Source organism: Oncorhynchus keta, chromosome 1 (genome assembly GCF_023373465.1).
Source record: "Oncorhynchus keta strain PuntledgeMale-10-30-2019 chromosome 1, Oket_V2, whole genome shotgun sequence".
Classification (NCBI taxonomy): domain Eukaryota; kingdom Metazoa; phylum Chordata; class Actinopteri; order Salmoniformes; family Salmonidae; genus Oncorhynchus; species Oncorhynchus keta.
Genome location: NC_068421.1, coordinates 12,544,246 through 12,560,113, shown reverse-complemented (window position 1 = coordinate 12,560,113; position 15,868 = coordinate 12,544,246). Strand labels below are relative to the sequence as shown.

Here is a 15,868-nt window from a genome sequence, read left to right as displayed (position 1 = left end):
GATTGGTGGAGACTTACTCTGACTACTAGATTGGTGGAGACTGACTCTGACTACTAGATTGGTGGAGACTGACTCTGACTACTAGATTGGTGGAGACTGACCCTGACTACTAGATTGGTGGAGACTGACTCTGACTACTAGATTGGTGGAGACTGACTCTGACTACTAGATTGGTAGAGACTGACTCTGACTACTAGATTGGTGGAGACTGACCCTGACTACTAGATTGGTGGAGACTGACTCTGACTACTAGACTGGTGGAGACTGACTCTGACTACTAGATTGGTGGAGACTGACTCTGACTACTAGATTGGTGGAGACTGACTCTACTAGATTGGTGGAGACTGACTCTGACTACTAGATTGGTGGAGACTGACTCTGACTACTAGATTGGTGGAGACTGACTCTAAATACAGGTATCTGTGATTTGATATAAGATCTAATAATTTAATCATATAGAAAAACACTAGAAAGATACATAATATTTGCAATATATAATATTTATACAAACATAAAAACACAAAATACATTCAACACAAGGATCTTAAGTGGAAAACAATGAGTAAAGAATGGTGCTGGTGATTCTAGGGGTGCTGTCAGTACGACAGAATGGGGTTCAACATTGAATTCAAATGGAAACGCTACTGTACTGAACAACCCGCTGAAAAACAGTGTGATTATTGAGGCCCAGAGGGAGATTGTATGGTGTGTGCTACGCATGTTTAGTGCGTAGCACAAATAGTCACACCCTTATTGAACAGGCCACAGTTCGTCACACCCACCAAAATGGGAGCAAACGTACCTCAAAGGCTGTCTAAGAATGGTGAGCACCGTTTGGGGAAACGTGGCTGTCTCGCGACCTTTTTTGCCTTTACCTCCCTTCTCACATCGTATATAGACTTGTTTATACTGTATTATTGACTGTATGTTTGTTTTACTCCATGTGTAACTAACTCTGTGTCGTTGTATCTGTCGAACTGCTTTGCTTTATCTTGGCCAGGTCGCAATTGTAAATGAGAACTTGTTCTCAACTTGCCTACCTGGTTAAATAAAGGTGTTCTCAACTGGCCTACCTGGTTAAATAAAGGTGAAATAAAAAATACAATAAAATAAAAAGAATGGTGAGCACCGTTTTGGGGAAACGTGTCGTTCAGTACAAACCGTCACGCAACATAGCAAACGTTGAATCGAATTGAACGCACCCCTAGTCTCAGTTATTAGTCCCAGCTCAGATGTCAGACCCAGGGACACAACCAGGGTCTGTTCTCCAGTTGTTGTTGTTGTTCTGGCCGGGTTCTGCTGGGTGAATTCTGGCCCTGAGTCTGACGTGTCCCCTGACACTCCAGAGGACCACAACCCCCAGCAGCACAGACAGCAGAGCCACAGATAACTGCAGGACCAGTAGAGTCTTTGTGGGCTGCAGGATGTAGGCAGCCTCTGTCCTGGTGTAGAGTCGACCTTTGACCTCCTCCAGACTCTGGCAGGTGTACCGACCAGCGTCTGAAGCTAGGGCACTCACTATCAACAAGCCCTGGCTCAACATCTGGTACCTGTCTCTCAGCTGGAGGGGCTGCTTAGCAAAGTGCCAGCTCACCTGTACCAGGTTGGATGTTGGTTGGCAGGTCAGGTGGATGGAGCTCCCAACATTAAATGGTAATGTAACTGGCTTCACAGGGACTGGAAATAACACCATGGGGGGGGGGTCACTGAATGTCCTTAACTTGACATGTAGCCTACTTCATGTTGATACATCACAGTATTTCACTAGTTGAGAGATAAACCTACCTGATCGGGGGCACATCGAGGCATCCGCATGTTTAAGGCTTTGGTACATGTTCCTGAAAGATAAAGAGCTACTGTTATTCGAAGGACATCTGAAATCATATTTGTTCCAATAGTACATGCAGACAGTGGTTATTCTAGAGTGAGAGTGTTGTAGAGTTGAGCAGGATCCTACCTGGAGCCAGTGGGTAAGTTGAGGACAGATGAGCAGGCTGCTAAGGTGGTGTCCCAGGCACAGTAGGGATCTCTGGCCAGGATACAGTCCAGACAGGACCCATACCGACCACAGTCCCTAACTGGAATCTGGACCACTCCAGACCCTGAGCCTGCATAGAGCTGTCCCTAGAGAAAAACACACACTGACTACTAAACCACCAGTGTTAGCTTCTCATTGGATGACCTGGTGCTATTCATCTTGAACAAGCAGGTAGCCTAGTGGTTAGAGCATTGGACTAGTAACCGAAATGTTGCTCGATCGAATCCCCGAGCTGACAAGGTAAAAATCTGTCGTTCTGCCCCTGAACAAGGCAGTTAACCCGCTGTTCCCCGGTAGGCTGTCATTGTAATGAACTGTTGTTCTGCCCCTGAACAAGGCAGTTAACCCGCTGTTCCCCGTTAGGCTGTCATTGTACATAACTGGCTTGTCAAGTTAAATAAAAAAATATACTTATAACGTTTTGCACTAAATGTGTTACCGTGCCAGAGGAGAGACGCAGCACTTTGATTGGCTCCAGAGTCTGGAACACCTGGGTCTCTTGGATAATGATGGTGTCACCAGCAGCGTACTGCACAGCCTTCTGCACCGTGCCCTCCTCTGTCAGGGAGCAGGACACGGCAGTTACTCTCTAGAGCCAACACTGACATTGATTGATTTTCTTTGTCAGAAAAAAATTCTCATATATACACACAGTACATGAATACATATATAGACAGTAATAATCACTGCCACAAGCACAGAACAGTGTGAATGTGGATGATAAAGGCTGTGAATAGTCAGTACCTGTTCAGTACCTGTTCAGTACCTGTTCAGTACCTGTTCCAATAAACATAACGTGGTGGATTTCTCCATCCACGGCCATGACTCTGTCCACAACAATCACCGACAACTTGGCTCCCCTCTGCAGCACCAGTGGCCCCCCGGTCAGCGGAGGCACTGCTCCCTCCAAGAGTGGCTGGTCACGGACGAACTGCAGGGTCTTGTCAGGGAGGTCCAGCGAGTGCTCAATCCCGAGGTCCCGCACAGCATTGGTCATACACTTTAACAACAACACAACCAGAGAGTTGATGAGACCTTTCACATATACTATAGGTCTATAATTATGACAGAAGCACTCTTAAAGAAGAAGTTACAGGTCTGTGAGAGCCAGAAATCTTTCTCGTTTGTAGGGGACCAAATACTTATTTTCCACCATAATTTGCAAATAAATTCATTAAAAATCCTACAATGTGATTTTCTGGATTTTTTTTCTCTTCTCATTTTGTCTGTGATAGTTGAAGTGTACCTATGATGAAAATTACAGGCCTCTCTCATCTTTTTAAGTGGGAGAACTTGCACAATTGGTGGCTGACTAAATACTTTCTTGCCCCACTGTATACTGTAGGTTTATAATTATGACAGAAGCACTCTTGAAACTAAGCCTGTGTTCCTAATAGCCCCCTATTCCCTATATAGTGCATTCATTTTTACCAGTGCTCATAGGGTTCTGTTCAAAAGTAGTACACTTTGTACAGTAGGGAATAGGAAACCATTTGGGACTCAGCATGCGCGTATTGATGAAGTGTTTTGGACAATAATTGTGTACTGTAGAGGAACATAGGTACAACACTGTCACATGACACTCAATGTCTGGAAGTTAATCAATGATCGTTTAATTCAGTCACCTATATAAGTCATGTTATTACTCACCGTTCCAGGTCGTGGGACAGGCTCCTCTCCGGTGTGGGTAACCCACCTTGTTTCTGACTCCATTGTCACCTGAGTCATATACCTACCCTCAGAGAAGACTTTCCCAATGTCAGCCACGCTGAACGCACACACAGTGGAGAGATCCGACGTGGTTCTGTAATCATCAAAACACCATTCATTATTCCAACACCACTTCAGAATCTCTCTCGTAGAAGGTTCATATTTGAGTAGCATCCCTACAACTGATCATGATTTCACAGATTTGACCGTATGGAATTTCTGCTGGACTGTACTAATAAAGAAATGGTAGAACTCACGTCTGCGGGCTGAAAACAGCGTAAAACACGCTCTTCCTCCAATCCTGGTCTTTCAGGAGGAAGATATCCTGAATGATGGCTGGCAGGCTGGGTTCCAGGGGCACGGGGCAGTCAAGACGTGCCTTCAGGTAGGACGTCCACTTTTGCTGTAAGGTCCTCTGACCACCCAAATCCCCCTGCACACCAACCACAGGGAGGGAGACGGGTGTCAGGGTCGACCATAGTATTCAGAATTAGAACACTCGAACAGACATGAGTACCTTGCAGACCCGTGCCACACGAGAGACCCTGATCTGAGCTGGCAGGTCAAACTCCATGGCCTCCTCACTAAAGAACATATAGACTTTATCGTCATCCCCATCGAGGTTGTTCATGCTCTCGGGGACAACGTCCAGCTGTACGAAGGAGGGCTCTGAAAAAAGACAGTTCGGTTGTCTCATAGAGACTGAAAACACAGACTTGGGATCCATTATTTAAAGCATATTGAATAAAGTAAGACATTTAAAATGTCTGTATCTCTCTGTGGAATGTCCACATTCAGGTGTCTGTTTAGCTACGCATCAAGAAATGCATCAACACATTGTCACATTATTCTGTGGTTGACAGGGAGTACTACATTTAAAACGGAGGGGTTGGAGCTTACTGTTAAGCCAGGACTGTCTGTGTTCGGTCCTGATAGCCGGGGAGGAATGACGCTGCAACACCTGCTCAGTACCCAGGAAGTTGACCGCCGTGGCTGAATATAGTTCTGTCCCTGATTGATGGTTAACAATGACAATCATCAGAACTGAAATCATAAAGACCGTAAAGAAGTGAATGAAGTTAATCAGTCATTTCTTTTACATCACTAACACAACTTTCAGTGTGGGTCCACTTTTTTCAACACTTTATTTACAGTTGTTTTATTTATAATAGTGGGTGCACAATTTCTACTACTCCGTCCTTGTGGGGAGGTACTGTAGATATCAGAAAGCAGCTGTTACTCACCAACCATGACCGAGGTTGACCTCTGGAAGGGGTCAAAGGGAACTTTCCCTCGCCCCTCTTCCTTCTTCCCTTCCAGGGTCAATGTTCCGTTTGCGTAGTAGGTCTGTTGGAGAACACAATGCATGTTTGGTTGCGATGTGGAGGTGTACATTAAGGCTGTGATCTGTAATCACTTTGAAAGGTAGTTGGGACTCTCACAGACAGACAGAGGTTCGGTGTGCTACATATGTCTGCAGTTGGTTCAGTGTAAACAACCAGAATATGACAACGGTCCACAGTTACATGATATGTCGTGTGAAACAACAGGTGAGAGATGTCCTGTCCAGGTTATACTCACCATATAGTCACATGTGGGGTTGTATGCGTTGGTCCCACACACCAACATCCTGCCATCGTGGAGAGTCTGAAGTGTCTTGATGTAGTTTTGACATTCCATCTGGAATAGGATCATGTGGTTTGTTTCTATCAGTTTACTGCTTCAGAGAGTTCTCTGAGAGGAGAGATGACCCATCATGCAATCAGTCCACTTACTGAATCTTTTCCCTTTCTCTTACAGGACGTGTTCTGCTCCTCTGAGACCTGCCAGTAGACCTGCAGCAACAGACAGATTCCCATTAACATACAGCAGGCTCTGAGACCTGCAGCAACAGACAGATTCCCATTAACATACAGCAGGCTCTGAGACCTGCAGCAACAGACAGATTCCCATTAACATTACAGCAGACTCTGAGACCTGCAGCAACAGACAGATTCCCATTAACATTACAGCAGACTCTGAGACCTGCAGCAACAGACAGATTCCCATTAACATTACAGCAGGCTCTGAGACCTGCAGCAACAGACAGATTCCCATTAACATACAGCAGGCTCTGAGACCTGCAGCAACAGACAGATTCCCATTAACATACAGCAGGCTCTGAGACCTGACTCTGGACCTGCAGCAACAGACAGATTCCCATTAACATACAGCAGACTCTGGACCTGCAGCAACAGACAGATTCCCATTAACATACAGCAGACTCTGGACCTGCAGCAACAGACAGATTCCCATTAACATACAGCAGACTCTGAGACCTGCAGCAACAGACAGATTCCCATTAACATACAGCAGACTCTGAGACCTGCAGCAACAGACAGATTCCCATTAACATTACAGCAGACTCTGAGACCTGCAGCAACAGACAGATTCCCATTAACATACAGCAGGCTCTGAGACCTGCAGCAACAGACAGATTCCCATTAACATACAGCAGACTCTGAGACCTGCAGCAACAGACAGATTCCCATTAACATTACAGCAGACTCTGAGACCTGCAGCAACAGACAGATTCCCATTAACATTACAGCAGACTCTGAGACCTGCAGCAACAGACAGATTCCCATTAACATACAGCAGGCTCTGAGACCTGCAGCAACAGACAGATTCCCATTAACATTACAGCAGACTCTGAGACCTGCAGCAACAGACAGATTCCCATTAACATTACAGCAGACTCTGAGACCTGCAGCAACAGACAGATTCCCATTAACATACAGCAGGCTCTGAGACCTGCAGCAACAGACAGATTCCCATTAACATACAGCAGGCTCTGAGACCTGCAGCAACAGACAGATTCCCATTAACATTACAGCAGGCTCTGAGACCTGCAGCAACAGACAGATTCCCATTAACATTACAGCAGGCTCTGAGACCTGCAGCAACAGACAGATTCCCATTAACATACAGCAGACTCTGAGACCTGCAGCAACAGACAGATTCCCATTAACATACAGCAGGCTCTGAGACCTGCAGCAACAGACAGATTCCCATTAACATTACAGCAGACTCTGGACCTGCAGCAACAGACATATTCCCATTAACATACAGCAGGCTCTGAGACCTGCAGCAACAGACAGATTCCCATTAACATTACAGCAGGCTCTGAGACCTGCAGCAACAGACAGATTCCCATTAACATACAGCAGGCTCTGAGACCTGCAGCAACAGACAGATTCCCATTAACATTACAGCAGACTCTGGACCTGCAGCAACAGACAGATTCCCATTAACATACAGCAGACTCTGAGACCTGCAGCAACAGACAGATTCCCATTAACATTACAGCAGACTCTGGACCTGCAGCAACAGACAGATTCCCATTAACATACAGCAGGCTCTGAGACCTGCAGCAACAGACATATTCCCATTAACATACAGCAGGCTCTGAGACCTGCAGCAACAGACAGATTCCCATTAACATACAGCAGGCTCTGAGACCTGCAGCAACAGACAGATTCCCATTAACATACAGCAGCTCTGGACCTGCAGCAACAGACAGATTCCCATTAACATTACAGCAGGCTCTGAGACCTGCAGCAACAGACAGATTCCCATTAACATTACAGCAGACTCTGGACCTGCAGCAACAGACAGATTCCCATTAACATACAGCAGACTCTGAGACCTGCAGCAACAGACAGATTCCCATTAACATACAGCAGACTCTGGACCTGCAGCAACAGACAGATTCCCATTAACATACAGCAGGCTCTGAGACCTGCAGCAACAGACAGATTCCCATTAACATACAGCAGGCTCTGAGACCTGCAGCAACAGACAGATTCCCATTAACATTACAGCAGACTCTGAGACCTGCAGCAACAGACAGATTCCCATTAACATTACAGCAGGCTCTGAGACCTGCAGCAACAGACAGATTCCCATTAACATACAGCAGACTCTGAGACCTGCAGCAACAGACAGATTCCCATTAACGTACAGCAGGAATACTCTAGAGACCAGACAATACTGTATGGATGTATTGACATACAAGACCTTGATTAGACTGAGTTCCTTACCCCAGCCTTTTTCGAGGAGATGTCCTCAAGGTCCAGGGCGTATACAGCGTCTCTAGCACCAATGAAAAGGACACCCAGGTCCTCTCTCAATGTCATCGTTGAATAGTTTGAAATGCCATTCTCTCTGAAAATCTTAGCATCTAAACAGAAAAACAATATGATAACACTTTACTTAGAGTGCTTGTATGTTGCATTTATAAAACATTTGTGTTTACAACATAGAGGCATAATTCTCTATGTTTAAATACTTTTAAATATTGTTTACATACTTTTTATGGGCCTAAATGCTTTTACATAGTCTTTAGGAATGCTGTTACAAATAATATTATGTAGAATACACTCTTAGAATAGAGGTGATATCTAGAACCCGAAAGGGTTCTTTGGCTGTCTCCCCATAGGAGAACCCTTTGAAGAAGCCTTTAGTGTTCCAGATAGAACCCGTTCCACAGCAGGTTGTACAAGGATTCTTCATAGGGTTCTCCCATGGGGACAGCCAACGAACCCTTTTGGGTGGCTTTGTATCATATTAGATGATGCTTTATATTGAGAAAAAGCGTTAGACTAAGCTGCCATATAAGCCTAACTTTAGTTGAGTGGAAAAGATGCATTTCTCTACATGCAAGGATGTAAACAGGCATTGGAGAGAGATAATGGCTTACTGTCATATTGTACGGTCTTCCTAGGGATGCTGGCGAACACTTCACCCAGGGGTATAAGGACCAGGAACAGGACCAAGAAATCCCTCAGGGAAGTGAGAGGAGCCATGATGGTCCTCTTGTCAGCAGCTGTCAATGCAACACACAAGTCTCTTAATGTTGGTGTTGGGCTGCTGTTTATAAAGGATTGACCGTGTGATGTCATAATGCGGGTAATGAGATGTTGATTATGACATCAAACTGTACACTACAGTGGATTTAGAAATGGATCCACAGTCTGGGCATATTGCTTTCCTTTATGGCTGCTATTATAATTGTCTCAACTAGATCACCCTCACACACACACACAACTGTGTAATGATCTGGACAGATTGACCAAAGCTTTTGGATTCTATTTAAACTATACAACTTTTGATCCTGAAACATGTCCCATATGGTTTAATGGTGGAATGTTGAATTACTCCAGCATTCTAAACTGTGCATTGTTGGGTCAGCTACAATAGAATTTTCAGGAGTAGAGTTGGGCTACACATTCTAAGACTGATGACACAATGTACAATCTACATGCCGAGCCAATGCCAGTGTCATCCATAGAAATATGATCTGGATTGCATTTCTATGTTGTCTCTCTCCTCAAATCATTATGACTGTACTAGAGATCTGGTTGTCCCTCAATTACCCAGCTTTTTCCACCACATACACGGAAGCTCACCTCTAAATCAGCCATGATTTCTGACACCCTTATAACATTGTGCTCTATTGAAATTAAATGTAGTTTATGTCTGTGTGTCTGTGGTGTGTATGAGTGTGCGTGTGTTTGTGCATACAAACTACTATGAGTGTACATGAGTGTATGTGTGAGTGTGTGAACTGTGTAAGGGTGATACATGGTTTGTCTAAGGGTGGGAGACAGGGCTACGGCCGTAAATCCACCCAGCCGTTGCCGTGGTGATTTGCTTTTTTCTGGGAAACCATAAACATCCCGATGGAGCGACACGCTGCCCTCTGAACGTGGCAAATTAAGTGGCCAGTGTGTGTTTGTGTGTGTGTTGGAGTGCTCAAGGGCATCTACTTGAGAGCAAGGTATCTGATTGGCTGATGTGAGCAGACAGGTCTAAGAGATTGTTCCTCTCTGTCACTCCATTGGCTGTGTGGGCCGGTGGGAGGGGTTAAAGCTAACGGGCGATAATCCCGTCTAATCCAGAACATTGTTCAACATTAACACAGATGAACTATCAGTGGGGGCCGATGGCCACAATGACTTTAACAGGTAATGGAACTGTACTGTGGTAAAGTGAGCATCATTGAGTATCGTGGGAGGCCTCCTCTACCCCTAATTGTGTGAGAAATGGTTGTTCTTTGCCCATTTAGGTGGTTGGTCCAGATTTTCTACACTTAATAAATGATTTAGGATCAGGTTTTCCTACCGTGGTGCCGACCTTCACTAAAGGAAGCTTACTGACACACCTGACCCTAGACCAGAGATGTCTATACCTACCGGGGCTGTAGATACAGGATACATTTTCCTTTTATTCTACTAGGCAATTCAGTTAAGAAAAAATTCTTATTTACAATGACGGCCTATGAACAGTGGGTTGTTCAGGGGCAGACCAACAGATTTTTACCTTGTCAGCTCGGGGATTCGATCGAGCAACATTTCGGTTACTAGTCCAACGCTCTAACCACTAGGCTACCTGCTTGTTCAAGATGAATAGCACCAGGTCATCCAATGAGAAGCTAACACTGGTTGTTTAGTAGTCAGTGTGTGTTTTTCTCTAGGGACAGCTCTATGCAGGCTCAGGGTCTGGAGTGGTCCAGATTCCAGTTAGGGACTGTGGTCGGTATGGGTCCTGTCTGGACTGTATCCTGGCCAGAGATCCCTACTGCCGCCCCATTAATGATATGTTTCAGTAAGTCCCCTCTAGAATGAGATTCCCCTCTATCCTCTCCAGGGAGAGACCTGATGAGCAGAAGTTGTTGTAGACCTGTCATTGGCTCAGTCTCCCCAGGCTGTCGACTGGAAGAGGAGGATAAGAACCTCCCCTGATGTGGAACACACACCTCATGCTCTATTTTTACCCTTGCGGTGTGTGTGTGTGTGTGTAACAGTAATGGTAAGTGTGGATTGTGATCAATAGGCAGGTCGGCCTCTCAGCTTTGTTTCTCAGCCTGAACATGCTTACAGCCCACAGGCCATCTCCAGATAGGAAAGTTGTGTGTGTGTGTGTCGGGGGTGAGAGTGGTGATGGTGTTAAAAGCCTATTAATCCATTAGCACCATCTCTCTCCCTCCCTCCTTCCCCCTCGTCTCTCTCCCTCCCTCCTTCCCCCTTCCCATCGTCTCTCTCCCTCCCTCCTTCCCCGTCCCCGTCGTCTCTCTCCCTCCCTCCTTCCCCCTTGTCTCTCCCTCCCTCCTTCCCCCTTCCCATCGTCTCTCACCCTCCTTCCTTCCCCCTTCCCATCGTCTCTCTCCCTCCCTCCTTCCCCCTCCCCATCGTCTCTCTCCCTCCCTCCTTCCCCCTCCCCATCGTCTCTCTCCCTCCTTCCTTCCCCCTCCCCATCGTCTCTCTCCCTCCTTCCTTCCCCCTCCCCATCGTCTCTCTCCCTCCTTCCTTCCCCCTCCCCATCGTCTCTCTCCCTCCTCCCTTACCCCTTCCCATCGTCTCTCTCCCTCCTTCCTTCCCCGTCCCCGTCGTCTCTCTCCCTCCTTCCTTCCCCGTCCCCGTCGTCTCTCTCCCTCCTTCCTTCCCCGTCCCCGTCGTCTCTCTCCCTCCTCCTTCCCCGTCCCCGTCGTCTCTCTCCCTCCTTCCTTCCCCATCGTCTCTCTCCCTCCTTCCTTCCCCGTCCCCATCGTCTCTCTCTCTCCCTCCCTCCTTCCCCTCCCCGTCGTCTCTCTCCCTCCTTCCTTCCCCCTCCCCGTCGTCTCTCTCCCTCCTCCCTTCCCCCTCCCCATCGTCTCTCTCCCTCCTTCCTTCCCCCTCCCTATCGTCTCTCTCCCTCCTTCCTTCCCCCTCCCCATCGTCTCTCTCCCTCCTTCCTTCCCCGTCCCTATCGTCTCTCTCCCTCCTTCCTTCCCCCTTCCCATCGTCTCTCTCCCTCCTTCCTTCCCCCCTCCCCATCGTCTCTCTCCCTCCTTCATTCCCCCTCCCCATCGTCTCTCTCCCTCCCCTCCTTCCCATCGTCTCTCTCCCTCCTTCCTTCCCCCTCCCCATCGTCTCTCTCCCTCCCTCCTTCCCGTCGTCTCTCTCCCTCCTTCCTTCCCCCTCCCCGTCGTCTCTCTCCCTCCTCCTTCCCCCTCCCCGTCGTCTCTCTCCCTCCTCCCTTACCCCTTCCCATCGTCTCTCTCTCTCCCTCCTTCCTTCCCCCTCCCCATCGTCTCTCTCCCTCCTTTCTTCCCCCTCCCCATAGTCTCTCTCCCTCCTTTCTTCCCCCTCCCCATCGTCTCTCTCCCTCCCTCCTTCCCCCTCCCCATTGTCTCTCTCCCTCCCTCCTTCCCCCTCCCCATCGTCTCTCTCTCTCCCTCCCTCCTTCCCCATCACCTCTCTCTCCCTCCCTCCCTCCTTCCCCATCACCTCTCTCCCTCCCTCCTTCCCATCGTCTCTCTCTCTCCCTCCCTCCCTCCTTTCCCCCTTCCCATCGTCTCTCTCTCTCCCTCCTTCCCATCGTCTCTCTCTCTCCCTCACTCCCTCCTTCCCATCTCTCTCCCTCCCTCCTTTCCCCCTTCCCATCGTCTCTCCCTCCCTCCCTCCTCATCTCTCTCTCCCTCCCTCCTTCCCCCTCCCCATTGTCTCTCTCCCTCCCTCCTTCCCCATCGCCTCCCTCCCTCCCTCCCTCCTTTCCCCTCGTCTCTCTCTCTCTCTCTCCTCTCTTTCTCTCTCTCCTCTCTCTCTCTCCCTCTCCTCTCTCTCCATCTCTCTCTCTCTCTCTCTCTCTCTCTCTCTCTCTCCCCCATCACCTCTCCTCCCTCCCTCCCTCCCTCCCATCCTCTCTCTCCTCCCCCTCCCTCCCTCCTTTCCCCTTCCCATCGTCTCCCTCCCTCCCTCCTTCCCCTCCTTCTCCTCCCTCCCTCCCTCCCTCCCTCCCTCCTTCCCATCTCTCTCCCTCCCTCCTTACCCCCATCCCATTTATCTCTCCCTCCCCATCAATCTCTCCCTCCTTCCCCCCTCCCCATCTCTCTCTCCCTCCCTCCCTCCTTCCTTCCTTCCCCCCTTGTCTCTCTCCCCACCTCCATCTATAGTGGGGCAAAAAAGTATTTAGTCAGCCACCAAGTGTGCAAGTTCTCATCATAGGTACACTTCAACTATGACAGACAACATTAAAAGAAAAAAAACCCAGAAAATCATATTGTACGATTCTTAATTAATTTATTTGCAAATTACGGTGGAAAATATGTATTTGGTCAATAACAAAAGTTTATCTCAATACTTTGTTATATACCCTTTGTTGGCAATGACAGAGGTCAAACGTTTTCTGTAAGTCTTCACAAGGTTTTCTCACAGTGTTGCTGGTATTTTGGCCCATTCCTCCATGCAGATCTCCTCTAGAGCAGTGATGTTTTGGGGCTGTTGCTGGGCAACACAGACTTTCAATTCCCTCCAAAGATTTTCTATGGGGTTGAGATCTGGAGACTGGCTAGGCCACTCCAGGACCTTGAAATGCTTCTTACGAAGCCACTCCGGTGTGTTTGGGATCATTGTCATGCTGAAAGACCCAGCCACGTTTCATCTTCAATGCCCTTGCTGATGGATGGAGGTTTTCACTCAAAATCTCACGATACATGGCCCCATTCATTCTTTCCTTTACACGGATCAGTCGTCCTGGTCCCTTTGCAGAAAAACAGCCCCAAAGCATGATGTTTCCACCCCCATGCTTCACAGTAGATATGGTGCTCTTTAGATGCAACTCTACATTCTTTGTCCTCCAAAAACGACGAGTTGAGTTTTTACCAAAAAGTTATATTTTGGTTTCATCTGACCTGACTGGCTTAAGCAGGGGGACACGTCTAGCACTGCAGGATTTGAGTCCCTGGCGGCGTAGTGTGTTACTGATGGTAGGCTTTGTTACTTTGGTCCCAGCTCTCTGCAGATCATTCACTAGGTCCCCCCGTGTGGTTCTGGGATTTTTGCTCACCGTTCTTGTGATCATTTTGACCCCACGGGGTGAGATCTTGCGTGGAACCCCAGATCGAGGGAGATTATCTGTGGTCTTGTATGTCTTCCATTTCCTAATAATTGCTCCCACAGTTGATTTCTTCAAACCAAGCTGCTTATCTATTGCACATTCAGTCTTCCCAGCCTGGTGCAGGTCTACAATGTTGTTTCTGGTGTCATTTGACAGCTCTTTGGTCTTGGCTATAGTGGAGTTTGGAGTGTGACTGTTTGAGGTTGTGGACAGGTGTCTTTTATACTGATAACAAGTTCAAACAGGTGCCATTAATACAGGTAACGAGCCTCTTAAAGAAGAAGTTACAGGTCTGTGAGAGCCAGCAATCTTGCTTGTTTGTAGGTGACCAAATACTTATTTTCCACCATAATTTACAAATAAATTCATAAAAAATCCTACAATGTGAATGTCATTTTGTCTGTCATAGTTGAAGTGAACCTATGATGAAAATTACAGGTCTCTCTCATCTTTTTAAGTGGGAGAACTTGCACAAATGGTGGCTGACTAAATATTTTTTTGCCCCACTGTATACTGTATACTCCCACTCCTTCCCCCGTCCCTATCTATCTCTCCCCTCTTCCTTCCCCCTCCCCATCGTCTCCCTCCCTCCCCCTCCCCATCTATCTATCTCTCCCTCCTTACCCCCTCCCAATCGACCTCTCTCACTCCCTCCCATCTCTCTCCCTCCTTCCCCCCTCCCCATCTAGCTCTCCTTCCTTCCCCCTCCCCATCGTCTCCCTCCCTCCTTCCCCCTCCCCTTCCCCTCCCTCCTTCCCCTCCCCATCCTCCCTCCCTCCTTCCCCCTCCCCATCGTCTCCCTCCCTCCCCTCCCCTCCCTCCTTCCTTCCCCCTCCCTCCCTCCTTCCCCATCGTCTACCTCCCTCCTTCCTTCCCCCTCCACATCGTCTCCCTCCCTCCTGTTCAAATATCTAGACCAGCTGAATCTATTCCTCTGTGGTATTTAGACCAGCTGAATCTATTCCTCTGTAATATTTAGACCAGCTGAATCTATTCCTCTGTAATATTTAGACCAGCTGAATCTATTCCTCTGTAATATTTAGACCAGCTGAATCTATTCCTCTGTAATATTTAGACCAGCTGAATCTATTCCTCTGTAATATCTAGACCAGCTGAATCTATTCCTCTGTGGTATTTAGACCAGCTGAATCTATTCCTCTGTAATATCTAGACCAGCTGAATCTATTCCTCTGTAATATTTAGACCAGCTGAATAGATTCAGCTCTGTAATATTCTAGATTCCAGCTGAATCTCAGCTTCCTCTGCTGGTATTTAGATTACAGATGAATCTATTCATCTGGTCTAAATACTAGACAGCTGAATCTATTCCTGGTCTAGATATTACAGAGGAATAGACCAGCTGAATCTATTTACTGATGAATATTTAGCCAGCTATATTCAGAGGAATAGATTTAGCTGGTCTAGATATTACAGAGGAATAGATTCAGCTGGTCTAGATATTACAGAGGAATAGATTCAGCTGGTCTAGATATTACAGAGGAATAGATTCAGCTGGTCTAGATATTACAGAGGAATAGATTCAGCTGGTCTAGATATCAGAAAAGAAAAAACATGCAAACAAAACTGACCAAACCTGATTCAACCAATCGTATTCTTGATGAGTAGAACATTAATTAAATTTGAAGTTAGTGTTGGTCTGGATCAAAAGTGTGCACACCTTGTGGTTCTTCAGGGCCAAGAAAGAACACTGACTTTACAGATAAGCTCAATCAGAAACCACGGTTTGTGTTTCTAATGTCTGCAACAAGAAGAAACGTAACAACAGTTCACTGTGTGGCCCAACTCAGAGATGAACAGATAACAAGTCTGGGAAACTGAAGATAATTCAGTCGGATGTTATCAAATGAAAATATACCATTACCAGTTTATGTCTGACGAGTAGGATAGGACTCATCCATAACGCTGGACATTTAGATACATAGCAAGACCTTGTATGAATGAAAAACAAACAAACACAACCATGTTTGTTGTGTTTAATATCTGATATCTATGGTTAATATCTGATATCTATGGTTAATATCTGATATCTATGGTTAATATCTGATATCTATGGTTAATATCTGATATCTATGGTTAATATCTGATATCTATGGTTAATATCTGATATCTATGGTTAATATCTGATATCTATGGTTAATATCTGATATCTATGGTTAATATCTGATATCTATGGTTAATATC

The 15,868-nt window shown here is 46.8% G+C and overlaps 1 protein-coding gene across 1 annotated transcript; it reads right to left on the bottom strand.

Moving 5' to 3' along the window:
* Positions 1-1,228: 1,228 nt before the first annotated feature.
* LOC118381613 (semaphorin-4E-like) lies at positions 1,229-8,595 on the bottom strand. The gene is made up of 14 exons (XM_035768531.1): positions 8,490-8,595; positions 7,831-7,970; positions 5,524-5,583; positions 5,330-5,428; positions 4,993-5,095; positions 4,649-4,759; positions 4,266-4,417; positions 4,006-4,181; positions 3,689-3,842; positions 2,816-3,038; positions 2,478-2,596; positions 1,958-2,124; positions 1,786-1,838; positions 1,229-1,677 (listed from the first exon to the last, which is right to left on the bottom strand). The coding sequence occupies exons 1-14, from the start codon at positions 8,593-8,595 to the stop codon at positions 1,229-1,231; spliced, it is 2,112 nt and encodes a 703-aa protein (XP_035624424.1).
* Between the last annotated feature and the right edge of the window lie 7,273 nt (positions 8,596-15,868).

What these genes read in the sequence shown, in the direction of transcription:
- LOC118381613 (XM_035768531.1), bottom strand. Translation starts at nt 8,595, where the DNA reads ATGGCTCCTCTCACTTCCCTGAGGGATTTCTTGGTCCTGTTCCTGGTC. An exon ending in TCTCCTCGAAAAAGGCTGGG is followed by an intron (nt 5,584 to 7,830) that starts GTAAGGAACTCA and finishes CTGTTGCTGCAG; the next exon opens with GTCTACTGGCAGGTCTCAGA. An exon ending in GCTGTTTTCAGCCCGCAGAC is followed by an intron (nt 3,843 to 4,005) that starts GTGAGTTCTACC and finishes TGATGATTACAG; the next exon opens with AACCACGTCGGATCTCTCCA.